This window comes from Danio rerio, chromosome 4 (genome assembly GCF_052040795.2).
Source record: "Danio rerio strain M-AB ecotype USA chromosome 4, GRCz13ab, whole genome shotgun sequence".
NCBI lineage: Eukaryota > Metazoa > Chordata > Actinopteri > Cypriniformes > Danionidae > Danio > Danio rerio.
This window is the reverse complement of record NC_141024.2, coordinates 37,739,656-37,757,396: the sequence shown is the minus strand read 5'-3', so window position 1 is coordinate 37,757,396 and position 17,741 is coordinate 37,739,656. Positions and strand designations below refer to the sequence as shown.

The 17,741-nt window shown below is 36.7% G+C and overlaps 2 protein-coding genes across 6 annotated transcripts in view; one reads left to right on the top strand and one right to left on the bottom strand.

Annotated features, from left to right (window-relative positions):
- Positions 1-17,741, top strand: part of LOC137491105 (uncharacterized) — a 698,540-nt gene that overhangs the window by 649,841 nt on the left and 30,958 nt on the right. The gene's annotated exons all lie outside the window — the stretch shown is intronic.
- LOC137491114 (gastrula zinc finger protein XlCGF57.1-like) lies at positions 7,776-16,913 on the bottom strand. Of its 4 annotated transcripts, none has more exons than XM_087245941.1 (4): positions 16,874-16,913; positions 16,090-16,271; positions 11,133-11,383; positions 7,776-11,048 (listed from the first exon to the last, which is right to left on the bottom strand). In XM_087245941.1, exons 2-4 carry the CDS (start codon positions 16,172-16,174, stop codon positions 10,503-10,505), a joined length of 882 nt encoding a protein of 293 aa, XP_087102067.1. In that variant the 5' UTR covers positions 16,175-16,271; positions 16,874-16,913; the 3' UTR covers positions 7,776-10,502. The 4 variants fall into 4 exon arrangements, with proteins under 4 accessions (XP_087102067.1, XP_087102066.1, XP_087102065.1 ...); XM_087245940.1 differs by having other exon boundaries at positions 16,090-16,239; XM_087245939.1 differs by having other exon boundaries at positions 7,776-11,383.

Below are 17,741 nucleotides of genomic sequence, written 5' to 3'. Positions count from 1 at the left end.
CTTTATTTGGTGCTTGACCTTCTTTGTGTGACCAAAATCCAAATCATGCAGGGAGAAAACTTCCGGCATAGAGTTTAACAGTTTTGTTATCCTTTCTTTCCAGGTCGTGGGCAGAGAGTCGCCAAAGTCAAATGTTAAGTTGGCACAGGTGGGTATTGACTCTTCAGCTTTAGCATCTGAACTCTGATGATGCTGGTTCAGGACACTTTGAATAGCATGAATCTCGGCTAACATGACTTTAGGAGGAACTGCTATGTCAGTTTGCGTGGTATTTCTTAACAGAACTGACAGCTTGGAAAGACGTTTATTCGGTGATGTGTGCAAGCAACTAGCAATAAGAAGACCATTGGGCAAAGGAACGGAGGGTGGTTCGAGTGTTACCAGTTTTTCTGTGTGGGGACCATTAAAATGGGCTTGACCCTCTAACACCACCATTCCTCCTGCAGGTACTATCTCAGGGGAGTTTCCCTTGAATTTTACATAACCAAGGGTTTTACTGCTGGCCTGCCTCCATCTAGCTTCCAACACTTTAAGCACAGCTTGATAGCCAGGAAAACTAGACTTGACATCAGCTGCACAATCTTGAGCACATTTACCATAAAGCACATCTAACGAGTTTGTTCCAACTAAAATTTGGGAAAAACTGGTTAAATCTGGAACAACTAAAGCTAATGTAGGAACCTCAACCTCTGCCCCAATGAATTCTTTGGGGAATTTCAAGGTAAGTTCGATGTACCCTAAATATGGCACAGCCTGTCCATTAGCTCCTTCTACCTCCAGTAGATTTTTCAAGGGCTCCAAAGGGAAATCAGATAAATGTGCTTTGTAAAACGAATGGGGTATTGTGGTGACCTGCGACCCCGTGTCTAAAAGGCAGTTTACCTCCATCCCCCCAATGGTGACTTGGGCTGTACATTTGGTTCCTACCAGACCTTTGGGTAAATGTTTGAAAGACACAGTGGTTTGACTGAGCTCGGGTATCTGTTTATAACATCCAGGGCGGCTATTATAAAGTTTGGCCTCCATATGCCCCGCTATAGAGACCTCACCTAGTTTAAAAACTGAGCGGGACTTCCATGTAGCATATCCCACTGATGCTGCTGCTCTCTCAGCTTGAGCCGCTTTTCCTCAACTTTTGGAGGATTTGCAGGGTTTTCACAGTTGACTGCCAAATGCCCATCATCTCCGCATCGAAAACAGTACCCTGGCCTAGGTCTGTTAGTTCTTAAAGGCTCTTTCTTGAGAGCTCTGTCCATTTCGGTTCCAGGGGATCTCTGCATATAAGGAGCTTGATATGCTTTTTGTACAATACCTTGTGCTTGTAGCTCTGCTACCTGTCGCTGCAATCTGGCAATTTCTGATTGCGCTGGATTGTTCCCTTTTAGTCCCTCAGCAACAGATGCTTTTACAGCAGCCACCTGAACGCAAAGGTCTTCAACAGTCCTCTTTAAAGCAACTAACTCAGCCCTTTCTGATTGACCTTTAATACTCTTTTTATCAGGAGACTGTTTTAAAGTGGCGACTTGAGCTTGAATTTCTGCGACTTGTTTCTTTAAAGATCCTGCTTCGGAACTATAAGGGCTAGACACGTCGCATGCACAAGCTGACACTTGGTTTGAGATAGCTCGTGTCTTTGGGTAAACATTTGCTGGCTTTGTCATCCCAAAGTGTTTCCTCATACGCTCCTCCTTAGAAGCATTTTTGTCTTCCTGAGTTCGAATTAGTATGGTTAATTCAGCGAAGGTAAGTAACTGGCCCTCTTTTTTCTCAAGCTGAAGATCAACAATGAGGCGGCTATCCCAGCACCCTCTACAGAACTGTTTTAAAAGATAACGGTCACGTTCAGTCTCTTTTATACCACCTCGCCTGATTACTGCGCTTAACAGGACTTGAAGGCGATGGAGATAGTCGGATGATTTTTCATTTTGATTCTGAAAAGTACCCATTAGTTTTGCTAACAGTTCGTCTCCATCTTCAACAGAACCATAAACGGACTCCAGCAACTCAAGATAGACAGCAGGAAGGGCTGGGGGACGCACATGTTTAACTACATCTGCAGCTGGAGGTAAGAGACTGTCCAGGATTTTACGTGTTCTATGCAGGTCTGAAATAGATGGGTCATTAAGCAAATAGTCAACACTGGCACGCCAGGTGTCATAATCAGGTTCGTTAGGGGGGCGGGGACTCTTCCCTGAAAAGACCCTAAGACGAATGGATGTCTGCTGAGACATCATGGCATCACTCGTTTTTACTACATGCTCAACTACCATTCTTTGAACCTGGGGATCGCCCATTATGTTTGTCGAAGAGGAAGGGAAGACTGTTGTAAGGTTATCATCAGCGGTAGTTTCGGGTAAAGGCGGGGACACATAAATGATTCTATTCTTGGTTGGGTTTTTGGATTCGGAATCTTGGGGGTCTATCTCTGCTACATTAGATGACTCAGAAATCAGAGTGTTATCTCTAGACTGTGTGTCAGCAACCTCTATCTTTTGAGATTCTGCTAGAGTTTGGTCTACTGAATGAGTTTCTTTAAGTTTCTCTAACTCCTCCTGCAACACGGTTTGGAAAGGCCTTCCACTCTCTTTGGCTATGGCCTTCAATTGCTCAAGGTACCCTTCAGTGGCAGTGCTAACGACAGGTGGGTCACACACAGCGGCTAAAGCGCGTACCCGAAAGGTAATGCTTGGATCAGAAAGACTTCCCAAAGTCAGGGGCAAATGGGGATGCAAAGTTTGAAACGCAGAGTTTTCATTAAACTCCACAATCAGCAGCTTGTGAAAGTCTGATGCTGGGTCATCAATTATCACGTTGCGACGGATAGAGCCGTATCTCAGCAAATATGCTTCCAGCTCATTATCTAACTCAGTTAACGTTAGACCGCTTACTATGAGAGAGTTCGCTACAGTTATATTTTCTCGTCTTACGACATCCATTATGACAGCTCAAATTTTTAAAACGGTTTGCTACTGATACAATTCCCTTTTTCTTGTCGTTTTGACACCCTTGCTGCAATAATTAGACTCCTGGCTGGCTCGCCAACTTTACTGTAACCCGCACGATATAGAAACCAAGGAGATTACAATATTATACTATCAACTTTGGACCAAGTTATCAGAAGTTTAAGTTCGCTCTGGAGCCAACTTTGCAGCAAGACAAGGGAAATGATGACACAAGACAGGAATTTTTGTATCAAAATATATATGATTTATATTGTAAATATTAGAGAGAAATGAAATAAATTAAATAAAATAACAAACTAATTATTCTCAAATTTGGACTTTGAAATGTATATTTCCCCAAATATAAAGTAATAAAATAAAATAAAGGCTTTTCACACTATGTCAAGTGTTTTCTTCACAAAAACAAAATGTAAAAGGTAAATATATACAACTTCAGCACTCCTCAGGTAAGTAAGACCATAGTAATAATTGAAACACTTCAATTAGGAAAAAAACAGCTAGAAAATTGAACCCAGAAAATAATTTCTTGTCAGATACCAAAGTGATTCGGCAAAATAATTCACTAGTCCATCAAACAAATATGATTGATCACCTGTTTGGTTGTGAAATGTTCAAGTTCAGTTCAGTAAACTCAATTGTTTATAATGCACCCGTTGCAGTGTTTTGTTTTAACACTGATTAGTAGCTCAGTTCCAGAAAAATAGAACTAAATATGACTCTGGCTTCCAGTCGTTCCTGTGTCCGATAGACGATGGAAAATATAAACTCAAATTTCCTACCAATAAGATGAATTGGGCAACACGAAATATTGGTTCCATAAAACCGGGCGGCTCGCCAGTTTCCACCAACAGCGAATGTCCTCCAAGATGGCAGAAACAAGAATACTTTGGACTTCTAGAACTCCACACTCCAAATGTCAGGTGTCAGGATCACGAACAGAGAAGATGGAACAACAAAACAGAGGAAAAGAACACACAAAAAAAAAACCCAACCTTGAAAAGACAAGGTGGAAAGGCACCATTAATTTCCATTCACCTTTCAACAATGAATATAAATCAGTGCATACAATCAGTTCTCACATAAACTTAACTAATTTAAATAAAATAGGATAAATGTACAATAAAGTATCAACTCTCATATTAAACCACATTATCTTCACTACAATTGCAATTTCGTATTTGTATATAGCTATTAAACTGAAAAAACATCTTAATAGATGCACTCACATTCTGTTAGCATGCTAGTTTAAGCACACGGTTAGCAAAACACATGTGAGCCATTTGCACATGCTAAAAGAGCACATGGACAACTGCAGATGTCCGTTTGTAACACTAATACACTTCCCAAAAACATTTAAACAGCAGATTTGCTCTTAATCCGCACTTAGATTCACATTAATGTGCATTTTAACCATTTAACATACATTCAGACTATATTCATGAACCATTTACACCATAAATGACTTATAACAATCACTTTTAGTGAAATACAATAATACAAAATTCACTCACCAAGAAATATAGTAGTTATAGTTGAAGGAAAAATCACTTATGAACCCAAAAAAAATACAGCCTAATCAGATCTGTGCTTCAGACGATTCCTGTCCTTGGTCCAAACGCGATTGGGGGTTTGAGTACGGACAGTAGTATATTACAGCAACTAAATCAAGTTTCAACTGCTTGTTTTACTTCTAATTTCTCAAATTTTACAGCTATACACGACGCGGGCCGCGAGCTCGCTCCAGCTGTTCACGTTTCTCTCGTTTCACTCCTCTCTCACGCTGTGACTCTGCCTCTCTCTCAACTCAACGCGCGCAGATGACGTCATTCCGGGAGGCGGAGCTAGTATTTTTTTCACTCGCAGTTAAATAGATGCATTTAATTTTATCTGCATTCTACGATTATATAATGTTTCTTTTTTCTTTTTGATAACATTGTGACTATTACAAAATACAAATAAAATTATTTTACATGTACTCCAGTTATTGTTCTTATTTATTTATTTGGTTAAAGGGCTTGATAAGGACTACAGTAACCTGGGTTACAATTAGTCTATTGAAGGATTCGGATTTCTGCTTTCCAATCCGTCTCATCATGGACCAACGTTTATCCTTTTCATCATCCTGTTTCTCAGTATTTAACTGTGAATTGATGTTAACTAATGAATAAGTTATAACTGCTTACTGCAAGAATGTTCTGTGTCCTTGTTTCTCTTTTTGCCTGTCTATTTTAACTTTGTTTTCAGGAGACACACAAACCAGGTCATAGGTCATGGAGATCTCTCTCTCTCTCTCTCTCAATCTGTTCTTATGACTGGAGGTCCAATACAGAGGAGAAGAAGACAGCTGTTTTATTGTCCTGATATATTGCCTATAATTTTATAGCTGTTTGATTGATCTGTTTTTGAGTATAATTAATAGTAATGTAATTCCTTTTTGTGTGGAGACAGACTGTTTGTAGCCAAGATATTGCAGCAGATTGTTGATGGAAACAGTCTTGAACCAGCCTGATTACACAGCTGAACGTACAAGAAACATCCTTGAGTCTTTAACACAGATGGTCGTTTGTGTCTATTGTTTTCCTGGTTTAGCTTTTTACAGGTCGGAGATCAGCTCCTAATAACTTAAGGCGACCTCACCTCTAGGCATCAGGTCGCCATCCATATCTGGAGACAGATACAATGCTTTCTTTGACGCACACATTAAGGCCATCCATATCTGGAAGTAGATACTATGTTTCTTTGACGCATGTATTTAGAATTGTCTATTTCTATTGTAACCAATGAGGACTGTTTACCTGGATCCCACCCTTTCTGGACTTGTGTAAAGAGTATAATTGTTCGATTGTTGAAACTGTAAGCAGAGCGGCCTAGGAACTCATTGCGAGTGTTGAAGCTGGCTTCTGCGAATGAAACTGCAAACTATCTTCAGTAAACTTAATTTATTTTTTTAAAATCTCTGACTCCGGCTCTTCTTCATCTACCAGACTGGTCATTCTTTGGGTTAAACTGTAGACTATCCCTACACTATATTAGAGGTATGTATTTAATTGTTGTTTACTCGGGTATTGTGACTGTACTAAAATGTGAAAACTGAAAATTCTGTGACCATTAACTCACCTTTACTTGTTCCAAACAAGATTTTATTTTATTTTTTTCTGATGTTGAACAATAATATCCAATAACTTATAATCTCTTTGGTTGTTGAAAACAGTAAATGCTGAATTAAGATTGTTCTTTTGTTTATTGTTTTATTATTTATATTGTCAGACAGCTAAAACATTTCACTATATGTGTTAAATCAGCTGCGCAAAGCGATTGGCATACAAAAAATCTTGTAAAATTGATAAATATAAAGATTTTACGTTTATCGTGATAAATATCGATATCAACTGATATGTAAAAAAATTATTGTGATATTTTTTTTGCCATATCGCCCAGCTCTACTATACAGTAGTGAGAGCAACATCAACTGCATTACAAGTTCAAAACAAAAACAACACCTGGTACCGTTTAAACCATTGTACCAGAGTTCCTAAGCTAAGAAACAGTAAAAAAAAATGTAGCAATCTAGCACAGGAAGTACATAAGCAGCATAAAACAAGTAATGACTCTCTTGAATTTCATCATGGACAACATGAACTGGTTGGAGGAGAAACAGCGGACCTGTCGATTTATGTAAAACCGCCGGCCTCTGGGGAACAACAGGAGGACCCTACTATGGAAGGAAATCATGCTACGGTCAATGATAATACAGAATGCATATGTGAACATGAGTAAAGAGATAATCTTTCCCCAGATGAAGGACAATCGGATAATGGAATGGAATGAGACCTATCAACAATCGACTTCTCAGCCTTACTAGAAAGGGAAAAGCTGACCGATAAGCTGAAGGGGACTACTGCTGCATCAATATTACAAAAATTAACCTCCAGAGGTGGATGTTAGTCAAGAAAAATGCTGGACAAGACAAAAACTTGAGTAACTGGTTTGCCTCCATATTTAGATCTTGGGGACAATGGTTGATAAAGTTGTAGAGTACTTGGAGGTTACCATACTTGTTTTTGCTTAACTTTTTTGCTGTGTTGTGTCATTCATCAGATCAATGCTAGACAGTGCTGCTGCCACACACATGGTTACTGTGCAAGTACAAGGAACCGTGCAAGCCCACCACAACAGTGACTATGGCTATGAAAATATGCTTCCAAAATCCTCAGATTGGTCCATTGATGAGAACGTTACCCCAAACCTGCTTGAATGAGTATCAAACCTTTTTTTTCTTTTGTTTTTGAGTGTGCCGTTATTCTTGTTTTTATGTTATTCCTGTTTTGTGGAAAAGTAAGGGAGATTTTCAAGCGTAGACAGACCTTTAGAATAATGAATAGTGTTGGCAGGTAGTTAGAGGATATTTTGTTTTTTTATTTTGGCACTTAGACTCTTTTACATATATATGCCAAAAATTATTCCTATACTATGCAAGTAATCTTATGTTGTTTTCTATTTTCTTTTTCCTCTCGTTCTTTTTTATCAGAATGACATGAATGAAAAGGGGGTTTCAAGCAGGTCATTATCTGTGCTACGAGACAGAAGTGCAAACAGAAGGACCTGAAATTAAGGATATTAATCCTATAATCTACAATATTATCTTTTAATACTATATTGGTTGTTTCTGGGTATGAAATGGACATTTATCGAAGCGCAGGGTTCACATACTCACAGGGAAAAAGGACTTGAACTGAGTGCTTAATGGAACCAACTGTCACAACCCGGCTCAAAGGCGATGACAAAATCAAAGGGACGACATACACCAGATGGTTTGGTACCAAAAGTATTTATTTAAACATTAACGAATAATAAAGTGCTCACTTTAGGTAAGCCAAAATCAAAGATTAACCAAAGCTAAAAAATAAACTAAACAAAACAAACAGGAGCAAAAGCACGGCTTTCCAGAAGCCAACACTGCTGGCTTTTATAGAGGGGAACTCAAGTGTTCCCAATTGAGCAGATGAGTCTCTGTCCTTCCCGCTTTCGGCCGATCAGTGGGTGGGTCAAAGAGACTTGTCACACCAATGATCATCTTGAAGCTGGTGAATGCTGTAAGAGTAGGCTCTACTGATGGCTTAAAAGCCTGCTGCTCGCTCCAACACCAGACAGTACTTAGTAGTACCTCTGGCAATGTGGGAGCAATCATCTTAAGACCAGTAGACAGTATCTTTTACTCCTTTCTAGTCAAATAAAGGGGGAGATATTTGGTTCTGCCTCTCCACTGGAGTGCAGCATAGGGAGGTTGACATTTGGTAAAGACTGTAAAAGGCAACTTTTTGTTGCATTAGTGAGGTTGATTGTACTGATATGTTGGTACCTTATGCTGCATTCCGGTTGAGGGTTAGGAAAGAGACTTTCTTCTGATATAGTCCCTCTAAAGGCTGATTTATACTTCTGCGTCAAGCCCATGCTTATGCTACGTCGCTGACGCATAGCCCTACGCCGTGGCCGTCGATGTTGCTGACGTGCACCTCTTAAAAAATTTAACTACACGTCGTGCGCAAGCTCTGTGATTAGTCGGCTTGGTAGCGCTGACGAGTCTGATTAGGACTGAGAGCCTTGCGAGCCCAATAGAGCGATTGTTTACAAGTGTGAAGTCCCGTGAGAGAGCTCCAGATAAAAAGCTTGTTTTGTGTTTACCTCATAGTAAAGTTGTTGCACGTCCGCCGGTTTCTGCTTAAAAAAAGAGCAAGTTTGAGTCACTTGTACATTCAGGAAGTGTTCAGGAAAAACAAAGCACCAGCGAAGAAACTCAACACAGAGGAACATTTACACCTCACTGCCAACTAGCGTTTCGGAAGTGTTAATGCAGACCAACAGACAGCGCGCAGAAGTATAAATGCACAGCCACGCGTTGAATATTTAGCAGACCAGAATATTTTTTCCACAACAATTTACAGTCACTTGTCCAAAAGTCTTTGAATAAATCATAAGGTATGAACTCCTATTTTATAAACATACAAGGGCAATTATTGTCTATTTGCTCCGTGCGCTGCTCCAGATAGCCAAACAAGCTACATCATCCTTTACCTTAGGTTCTTCGCAACAAAATTAGTCCATTTTCAGCTTTTTCTGTTCTTGTGTGAATGAATAATCCCCTACTATGTCTTGTAAGTGCCAAATGCAACAAATTTGGGTCATGAAATTCAAAAATTCAAAAAAATACGATAACATATTTACAAAATGACCCTTTTTTTTTTACTAGTCATTTTTCAAAATCTTTTGTTAGACTTTGCACATTACTTTTCTAAAATATCTATTTATATATAATTGCAGTTTATATATATTTGTACATTATTTATTTTACATTTAAAGTGTGAAGGCCGTTTGGACATTGAAAAATAAAACGGAAAAAAAGTACTACTGTGCCATTTGCTTTTTTGATATAGTGTTATGATTTTGATGTGGTTATGAAGAAGTAAAATTATGATTTTTGTGATAATAACCCTTGTAATATCTTGTTTTTCACAGGTAGGAAACTCGTGTTGTTTTTTCCCACCCTTCGGTTAAACTAAAATGATTCTTGCATACTACATGATTAAGACAAAATAATTTTTTTCTCGTGCGTCCTGACATATGCTGGTAACAAACAAAAACTGTCCTCAGTTTGATAGAACACACAGGGCCTGAGTTATGCACTAAGACTTGCTTTAAAACAAAAAAAAAAACAAAGCTGTTTGTGTTGAGGTGGTTCATCATAGGACAGAAAACATATATAATAATAGTTAGCATTTAACAGCAGTGTTTTTTGTAATTTCAAAGGGTTTTCTTTAAAATGACATTAAGATATTGCATTTATTGTTCTGTATGTGGGTGTTGTGAGACTTTAAATTTAGGTTGGCATGTTACCTTCTTCCAGTTGGAATAGAATAACTCTTGCATGCATTATTATAGGGAGAAATGTATTTTTCTTGTGTTTACTGACACCTGCTGGAAAGAAATGGAATTTTGATGGAGCACTCAAGGCCTGAGTTCCACATTTTCTAACTTCAGTTTATATAAAACAGTATTTTATGAAATTTCACAGGATTTCTTTTAAAATGATACCAAAGTTTTGTATTTATTCCTATGCATGTGGTTATGGAAAGCTTTTTAAATCGGAAGGCCAAATTCAGGCGGAAATACCCAAAATAGCCCAAAAGCTTAACAGGTTAATTTCTGATGAGCTGCTGAAACTCATCCCACACCAAAGCTGCGGTTACACTAGAGTTTGAGCATGCAACATTTTGTTGTATGGCGCTGCGAAAAGGGGCGGGATTAAACAAGATGATTAGACATTAAAAAAAGTGAGCGATTGTCCAGAGAGGTCATGTTTTGATCTTCGATTGGTCTCACACAGTCAAGTAATGCGATTTCGCAGGTCAGAGTTCACCAAGCTTGAACTCTGCAACGCAGTGAACTGCAAAACTTGACCCACAAACTTTCGTTTACAGTCTGACGCATTTGCGTGCATATGAATGGAAGTCTATGGGGAGAAAGGTCCAGTGTAACCGTGGCTTAGGTGCAAGTAAATGGTTTCTCTCCAGTGTGGATCCTCATGTGTCGGTTAAGTTGTGATGATTGTATGAAACTCTTCCCACACTGAGTGCATGTAAATGGTTTCTCTCCAGTGTGGGTCCTCATGTGTTGATTAAGGGATGATGATTGGCTGAAACTCTTCCCACACTGAGTGCAAGTGAATGGTTTCTCTCCAGTGTGGATCATCATGTGTTGATTAAGGGTTGATGATCGGCTGAAGCGATTTCCACACTGAGTGCATGTGAATGGTTTCTCTCCAGTGTGGATCCTCATGTGGTCTTTAAGAGATGATGAGCGTCTGAAACTCTTCCCACACTGAGTGCATGAGAATAGTTTCTCTCCAGTGTGGATCCTCATGTGGTGATTATGGTGAGATGATTGTATGAAACTCTTCCCACACTGAGTGCATGTGAATGGTTTCTCTCCAGTGTGGATCCTCATGTGGTGATTAAGGGATGATGATTGGCTGAAACTCTTCCCACACTGAGTGCATGTGAATGGTTTCTCTCCAGTGTGGATCATCATGTGTTTATTAAGGTGAGATGAGCAACTGAAACTCTTCACACACTGGGAGCATGTGAACGGTTTCTCTCCAGCGTGGATCATCATGTGGTAATTAAGGGATGATGATTGGCTAAAACTTTTCCCACACTGAGTGCATGTGAATGGTTTCTCTCCAGTGTGGATCCTCATGTGAATCTTAAGATCGCCTTTTCTTTCAAAATTCCTTCCACACTGAGTGCAGGTGAAACGATTCTTGTCTCTCCTTTTCAAAATACCATCAGTCTGTAAATGAGTTTTTTCCTCAATTTTGACATGATGTTCCTCATCTTTCCTCCCCTTATTCTCTTCAATTAGGTCTGAAATAAATAAAACATTAGTTTTCATTAAGTCTTAAAACTGTCATCAAAAGCGTAAAGGTGAAAAGACACTGGAAACATTGGCTACACACTGTAATTTTGATGCACATTAAATGTAAAATAAATCAGATCATATTTTGTTCAGTCTATTAACGTGTACACATTTAAGCAGATTCAATTCATCTTCATCTAGTGCTTTTACATTGTAAATTGTGCTGAAGCCACTTAACTTAGAAGTTCTAGTAAATTGAAACTGTGTCAGTCCAGTTTTCAGAGTTTCTCATAAAAGTCATTTTGGTCATATTGATCAGACACAGATTTAAAAACTGTAAGTGGCCTATATTTTTATTCGTATATATTCAGAATTACAACAAAACGTTTTTCTAAAATTTGTAAAGCAGACAGGAGATACTTGTTCATTCTGTGCCTGACTGGTAAACGCATCGGGAAAAAAAAAGTTCTGAGGTAACAGTTGAACAAACAGCTGAATATTTGTCTCGCAAACATGAGACATACCTGTACAGCATCTGCATAAAGGCTGAAATATGCACCTTTCCCCTTGTGTGCTGTTGGGTAATTTTCATCCATTCTGGGTTGATTTTGTGGATTAATTTGGTCAAAACTTTGTGTTTTAGCAAACGGACTGATATTTTGGGACATCTTATTTTGACATAATCTAGTAAAATGCTTTGAAATAAAAACAAATCTCTCATCCGTTTCTGTAATAGTTAAATTACAGTGAGTTCATGCATCTAGCATATTATTTTATAGCTATATTCTACTGTAACATGCTACGTCAGTTAGCATTAAATTATAAATCGACTTTCTTATAAATATACCTAAGATGGCTGGAAGTACACATATAAACCATTTATGGGCGCAGTCGTGTAAATGATCAGTTAAAGCCTTTTAATATTTATTCAGATCTTATTTTCATTCAACAGCAATAGCTGGATCCCTTCATCCATATTAGGGATTTTGGCATATATGGAATTTCTGCTCAAGTTTAAATGAAACAGGCATTACATGCATTTAAAGTGCCACAATGCCCACATCAGCCTATTTTGAGGAAAACTGAAAAAAAAAAAAGAAAAAATTTTCTTCTTAAGAAATAATTTTTTGTACCATTTTTGATACAATTGTTTTTATATCAAAAATAGTAGCCTATTGAACATCAATATATAGCTAGATAATGAAGTCAGAAATTCCAGTATCTGGACAACATTACACCTTAGTTAAAAATTCTGTCCAAAAGAACATGCTTGCAGCTTCGTATCACATCGAATAACAACTCACACTTTAAAATAAATTATATTTTCAGATTTGAAGACAATTACATTTACAAAAAACAAACAGAAACTGCAAATCAGGAGGAGATCGGAGGCTCAAGAGGTATGATATGTCTCATAACAGACTAGTAAATGAGAAGTGGGTTAATTTATTAATGTTTTTTCCTTTTTGATGTTACGAGTTACGCTGGATCTAATCTCACTATATTTGCTAAAAGTGATATTTAATTCATCTTGTTCTCTATATCTAACATAGGGCTGGACAATAATATAAGATCATTATATCACGATAGATTTTTTTTCAATAACGGTGATATGATTTTTAAACCAATTTTCGATATTTCAATACATTTGTGTATATGTTTTACATATGTTTTATCATATCTATCTATCTATCTATCTATCTATCTATATATATATATATATATATAGATAGATAGATAGATATGATAAAACATATGTAAAACATATACACAAATGTATTGAAATATCGAAAATTTTTAAGTTCCGATCAGCTTTTTGTTTCGGCGCTCTGCAAACTGCGGGAGAGCGATGCCAACTAGCATCGTAAACACATCAAATTGGTTCATAAAAGTTTAAGTCAACCTGTCGCCTCACCATCCACCTTCCCGACACCAAACACAGATGGCTATGAGGCGCAGTGTAGGGTTTCGCATGTCTACACTTGAATATACACATATAAATTTCTCACATATAAACATATACTATGTTCAAAACAAGTATAACACTTGCACATATATAAACCTATTGCATGCATACACCCACATACACATGCACAGACATATAAACTCGATCCGAACATAAACTTGATCCTTGGATAAACACCCAAATTAACACACACACACACACACACACACACACACACACAAACTCTCTGCATGCTGGTATAGCACTCAAGGAAACTTACAAAATAAAATTCACAAAGATATGTATCAGGAATCTGGTTACTTCAAAGCTGATGAAATAGAAAGAATTTGATTGATAGAAGTATTAAATCTGTTAAATAATGAAAATGTGTTATACAAAATATTAGTTCATATAAATAGACAATATAAAAAATATAAGAACTATTTTTTGTTAAATCTTTTAACTTAATTAGGAAATTACATACACAAAAATAGTCAGAAAGAACCCTTAAAGGTCATTAAGATAAAAAGCAACCAGAACTTAATATACTCAAACAACTCTTAACTTTGTATAACCTGCAGAAACTCTGGCTTACAGTATGTCAAAAAATGTGGATGCCCCAAATATTAAGCATGCTGAATGAAATGGACACTAAAATAATTAATTGTTATAAAATATTTTAGTCGCAGAATATAGACCATATTCTTCATGTACCAGCAGGCGGCGCCATTGGAATCTTTTTGCTTGAGACTTTTTTAAAGAATAAATTTTTAGATCCTAAATATCAGTGTTATGCTGCTGAGGCATGGGGAAATAACTATATTCAAGGTTTACCGCAGTTTGGAAAAGTCAAGGTTATAAAACCGCAAACATTTTCTGCTGCACCGTTCCTACAGTATATGTAAGATTTTTTTTTTCCAAGTTTTTTTAGGACAACAGTATCTCCAGCAGTAAAGACCAAAGATGCTGTTTTAAATCGTAAAGAAATCTGTGATTCATTTGAATTATTTAGCCTGAGATGTTTACCGCTCAAAAATATTTTAAAAGTGTCTCAGAAGAAAATATATTTTAGGATATCATACTGTCAGAATCTTATACTGGCCCGTGCCTAATGCTGCTTGATGTTGCAAAGTCATATTTTCTCATTTTATTATTTTTATTTGTATGTATAGACATGAACACACCTGTTTGTAGAGCAAGTAGTGTGTTTTCTGCAGTTTATTATTTCTGATCATTTCTCCAATAGGCAACTGAAGTTTTAAATCAAAAGCATATGAGATCAGGGGGCTATTTCATAAAAGTGGTTGAAAAAAGCGGTGATTAAAGTCAAAAGCCTGACTTGAATGAGCTAAACTAAACGTCCATGCTTAAATTGGTTCCATAACAGCAAGTTGAAGATCATTTGATCTAACTAGTCTGAGTTCAGTTTAAATAATCTAGATAACTGCTCGTGCACGTTTCTGTCGTGAAACCTTAAAAGTCGAGCATAGATACATCAGTTATGTTGTGTGCTACCATGGCAACTTAGAGAACTGAAAGAGCTCTGAAATGAGACACAGCTGTTCACAGCGAGTGAGCCGCGAAACTGCAGATTGTTCAATAGACTACATTAGTAGCAATATATTTTTAAATATAGGCTATTTTTTAGGCCTATTAACATGAAATTAAATATTTGTTATAAAACATAGTAATTGTGCCTGACCGTGTGCATGTGCATGAGAGAGAGAATTTGCGCTTACTAAAACTTACTTTTTACAGCTTTAAAGTCATTATTTAAGAAATGTAGTCTTCTTTAAATTAATCAGTATCTTTCTTACCCCCGTGCTTTGAGCGTTTCGGAAATGCTGAAGAGGCCGTTTTCATTCTAAAACGCTGCTGCTCCGTCTCAGTACGGATAGGGGCGGGACGGAGACATCTGAAGACGGAGGCGTGGCTGCAGACATTCGCCTTTCTAGGGCTTTTCCTCAATATTAAGTAGCCTACACACAGTTCAGTCCTGCATCCTCTCCTTGTAAGTTCAGACTTCGCAAGTTTGATATGGAAAACAGACTCTTGAGGACTTGTCTTAAATCTTCAAAGGTGTACTTTTAAATCCTTATTCCCATCATCCAATACATTGTTTGACTATCTTAACAATAAAATAAAAACATAATAGAAGGAACTGCTATTTTCGTTTTGATATTAACAAATTAAAAGACTGCAGAAATGTTAAGGCATCATGTAGATTCATATAAGAGCGTCGTCTTCACTGTATGCATATTCATAACAAAACAGAGCCTGTAACATTACTGCCTCCTTTAATTTTCATTGAAAATGCAAAACATACCCTCTCTTTTGCTGAATATCAGTTTTAATAACCTATAATGGCCATTATAAAAGTATAACGTACAATAAGTTTATACATAATAGGAAATAAAGGCAAGTGATCAGTCAATATACAGAATGTGGTTACATTAATTATTAACTTATCTTTGCGCTCAGCCAAAACACATTACCTGAGAACAAGTAATAGATTCAAAAGACCAAAGTCGGGGAATATGTTGTTAGATTAGGGCTGGACAATATGGCAAAAATTTATATCACGATATACTTCTTAATTTCAATCGATACGATATAATTCCAATATTAGATATATATATAGATAGCAATATATAGAACTAGGCAGCACACTCAGGGCTGCAAGATGGATTTAATTTAGTATTCTTATTATTAAAATATATCTGAATGAGGATCAAATGACTGAGTTGGTCTTTGAGATTGAAAACCAACCTGTTTGCTCCTGCAGATCTTCCTGTTTGACTGTGAATGTTTCTTCAATCTTCACATCTTCACTCTCCTCTTTAATAAACGCCATCTTTATAACAGTGTGGAGATCAGTCGCTTCAGCAGGAGTTTTTCTCTGTGTTTGGACACTTTATCCTGTTTAAAATGAACAAAACAATAAAAATGTCCTGTTTAAAATAAATAAAACGATGAACAGAAACAAAATAACTTCTCTTCAACACTTGCTTCAACAGTTTCTTTTTATTATCAAAAATAAATCAGGTAAAACATTTCTTTAAAAATAGAGGTTAAATTGGTTTTATATTCGCACATTCGGACTTTCCCCTTAATAATATAATTTCATTAAAGTATTCTTTGCAAGCTCTAAATAGCGAAATCATATTAGAAGCAAATGACTATCAAAGTACAACATTGTTCACAGTCAAATAAACAGTGTTAATGTTGTTTATAAGTCACACTTGCATGCTAATTCCGATCAAATATTCAACGTAACATGGTAAACAATATAAACACTTCTAAATGAACAAATGTGCGAATATAAAACCAACTTTACCTCTATTAGAAAAGTTTGGGAAACCCTGCTTTAAAACACCTATTACACCCTTTTCTGTTTCAAACAATAGCCCTCGGCTACTGATAATAAAGTACTACGCTGTAAAAAGGGTTTAAATATTATTGTCAACAGCAGGTACATAATTTAGCATCGAGTGAAAAAAACTGAAACTTTAATTAAATCGGTTTATATCTGTGTAAACGTTTTTAAACAAACCTTTCTCCAGTTGAATCACAGCGCTGAATCGGCGCCGCCTGATGACGTCACAAGCCACGCCAAAATAAAAGTCATTATTTTATTTAACTTTTTTGCCACTTACTGTTGCAGTCATGACTTATTGATACATTTCTCCCATGGTTTTTACTTTACACTATTACTGCGCGCACTCTCTCTCTCACACATTTCACATTTTAGGTGCTTTATTGGCATGACAAATAACTGTACATTTGTATTGCCAAAGCAGTGCAGCCTCACTGCGTACAAACAAAACAGTGCAAAAAGGGCAGTAGTGCAAACAAATATGGATATAAAATATAATACAGAGAAAACACAGAAATAAATAAAATACAAATAGATGATTAAAATTAAAAATAGATTAATAAAAATAAAAAGATTAATACAAATATTTAAAAAATAGATTAGATTTCTCTCTCTCACACACACAAACACACTTCAGTATTTTAAAGTTGATAAAAAAAATTTTTAATCTAAACATTTTAAGACAATTTTGAGAAACTTTTTAAATCCAGTTCATGATGATCTACAACACATTACTTCCTATTAATATCTGAGTCCAAATCTCATCCTCATAATTATGACCTCTTCTTTTCTATTTCTACAACTTCATAGGCCTATATAGGTTTCTTATTGTTTCATATGAATTGTTGTATCGTATTATCTGTTTCACGTTTCCTGCCATTCTTTAGCAATCTTCAGTAATATTTAACTTTACCTTTACTTACAGAAGTTTTAAAGGGGTAGTTCACATAAAAAAATATAATTCTGTCATTCACTCATGCTCTACTTGTTCCAAACCTTTCTGAGTTTTTTTTCTGCTGAATGCAAATGAAGAGAATAGGCTACA

Bases quoted from the DNA above. Each gene is read 5' to 3' on its own strand.
- LOC137491114 (XM_087245939.1), bottom strand. From the start codon at position 16,174: ATGGCGTTTATTAAAGAGGAGAGTGAAGATGTGAAGATTGAAGAAACA. The intron at 11,384-16,089 runs GTTGGTTTTCAA...TATTTATTTCAG, and splicing joins AGATCTGCAGGAGCAAACAG to ACCTAATTGAAGAGAATAAG.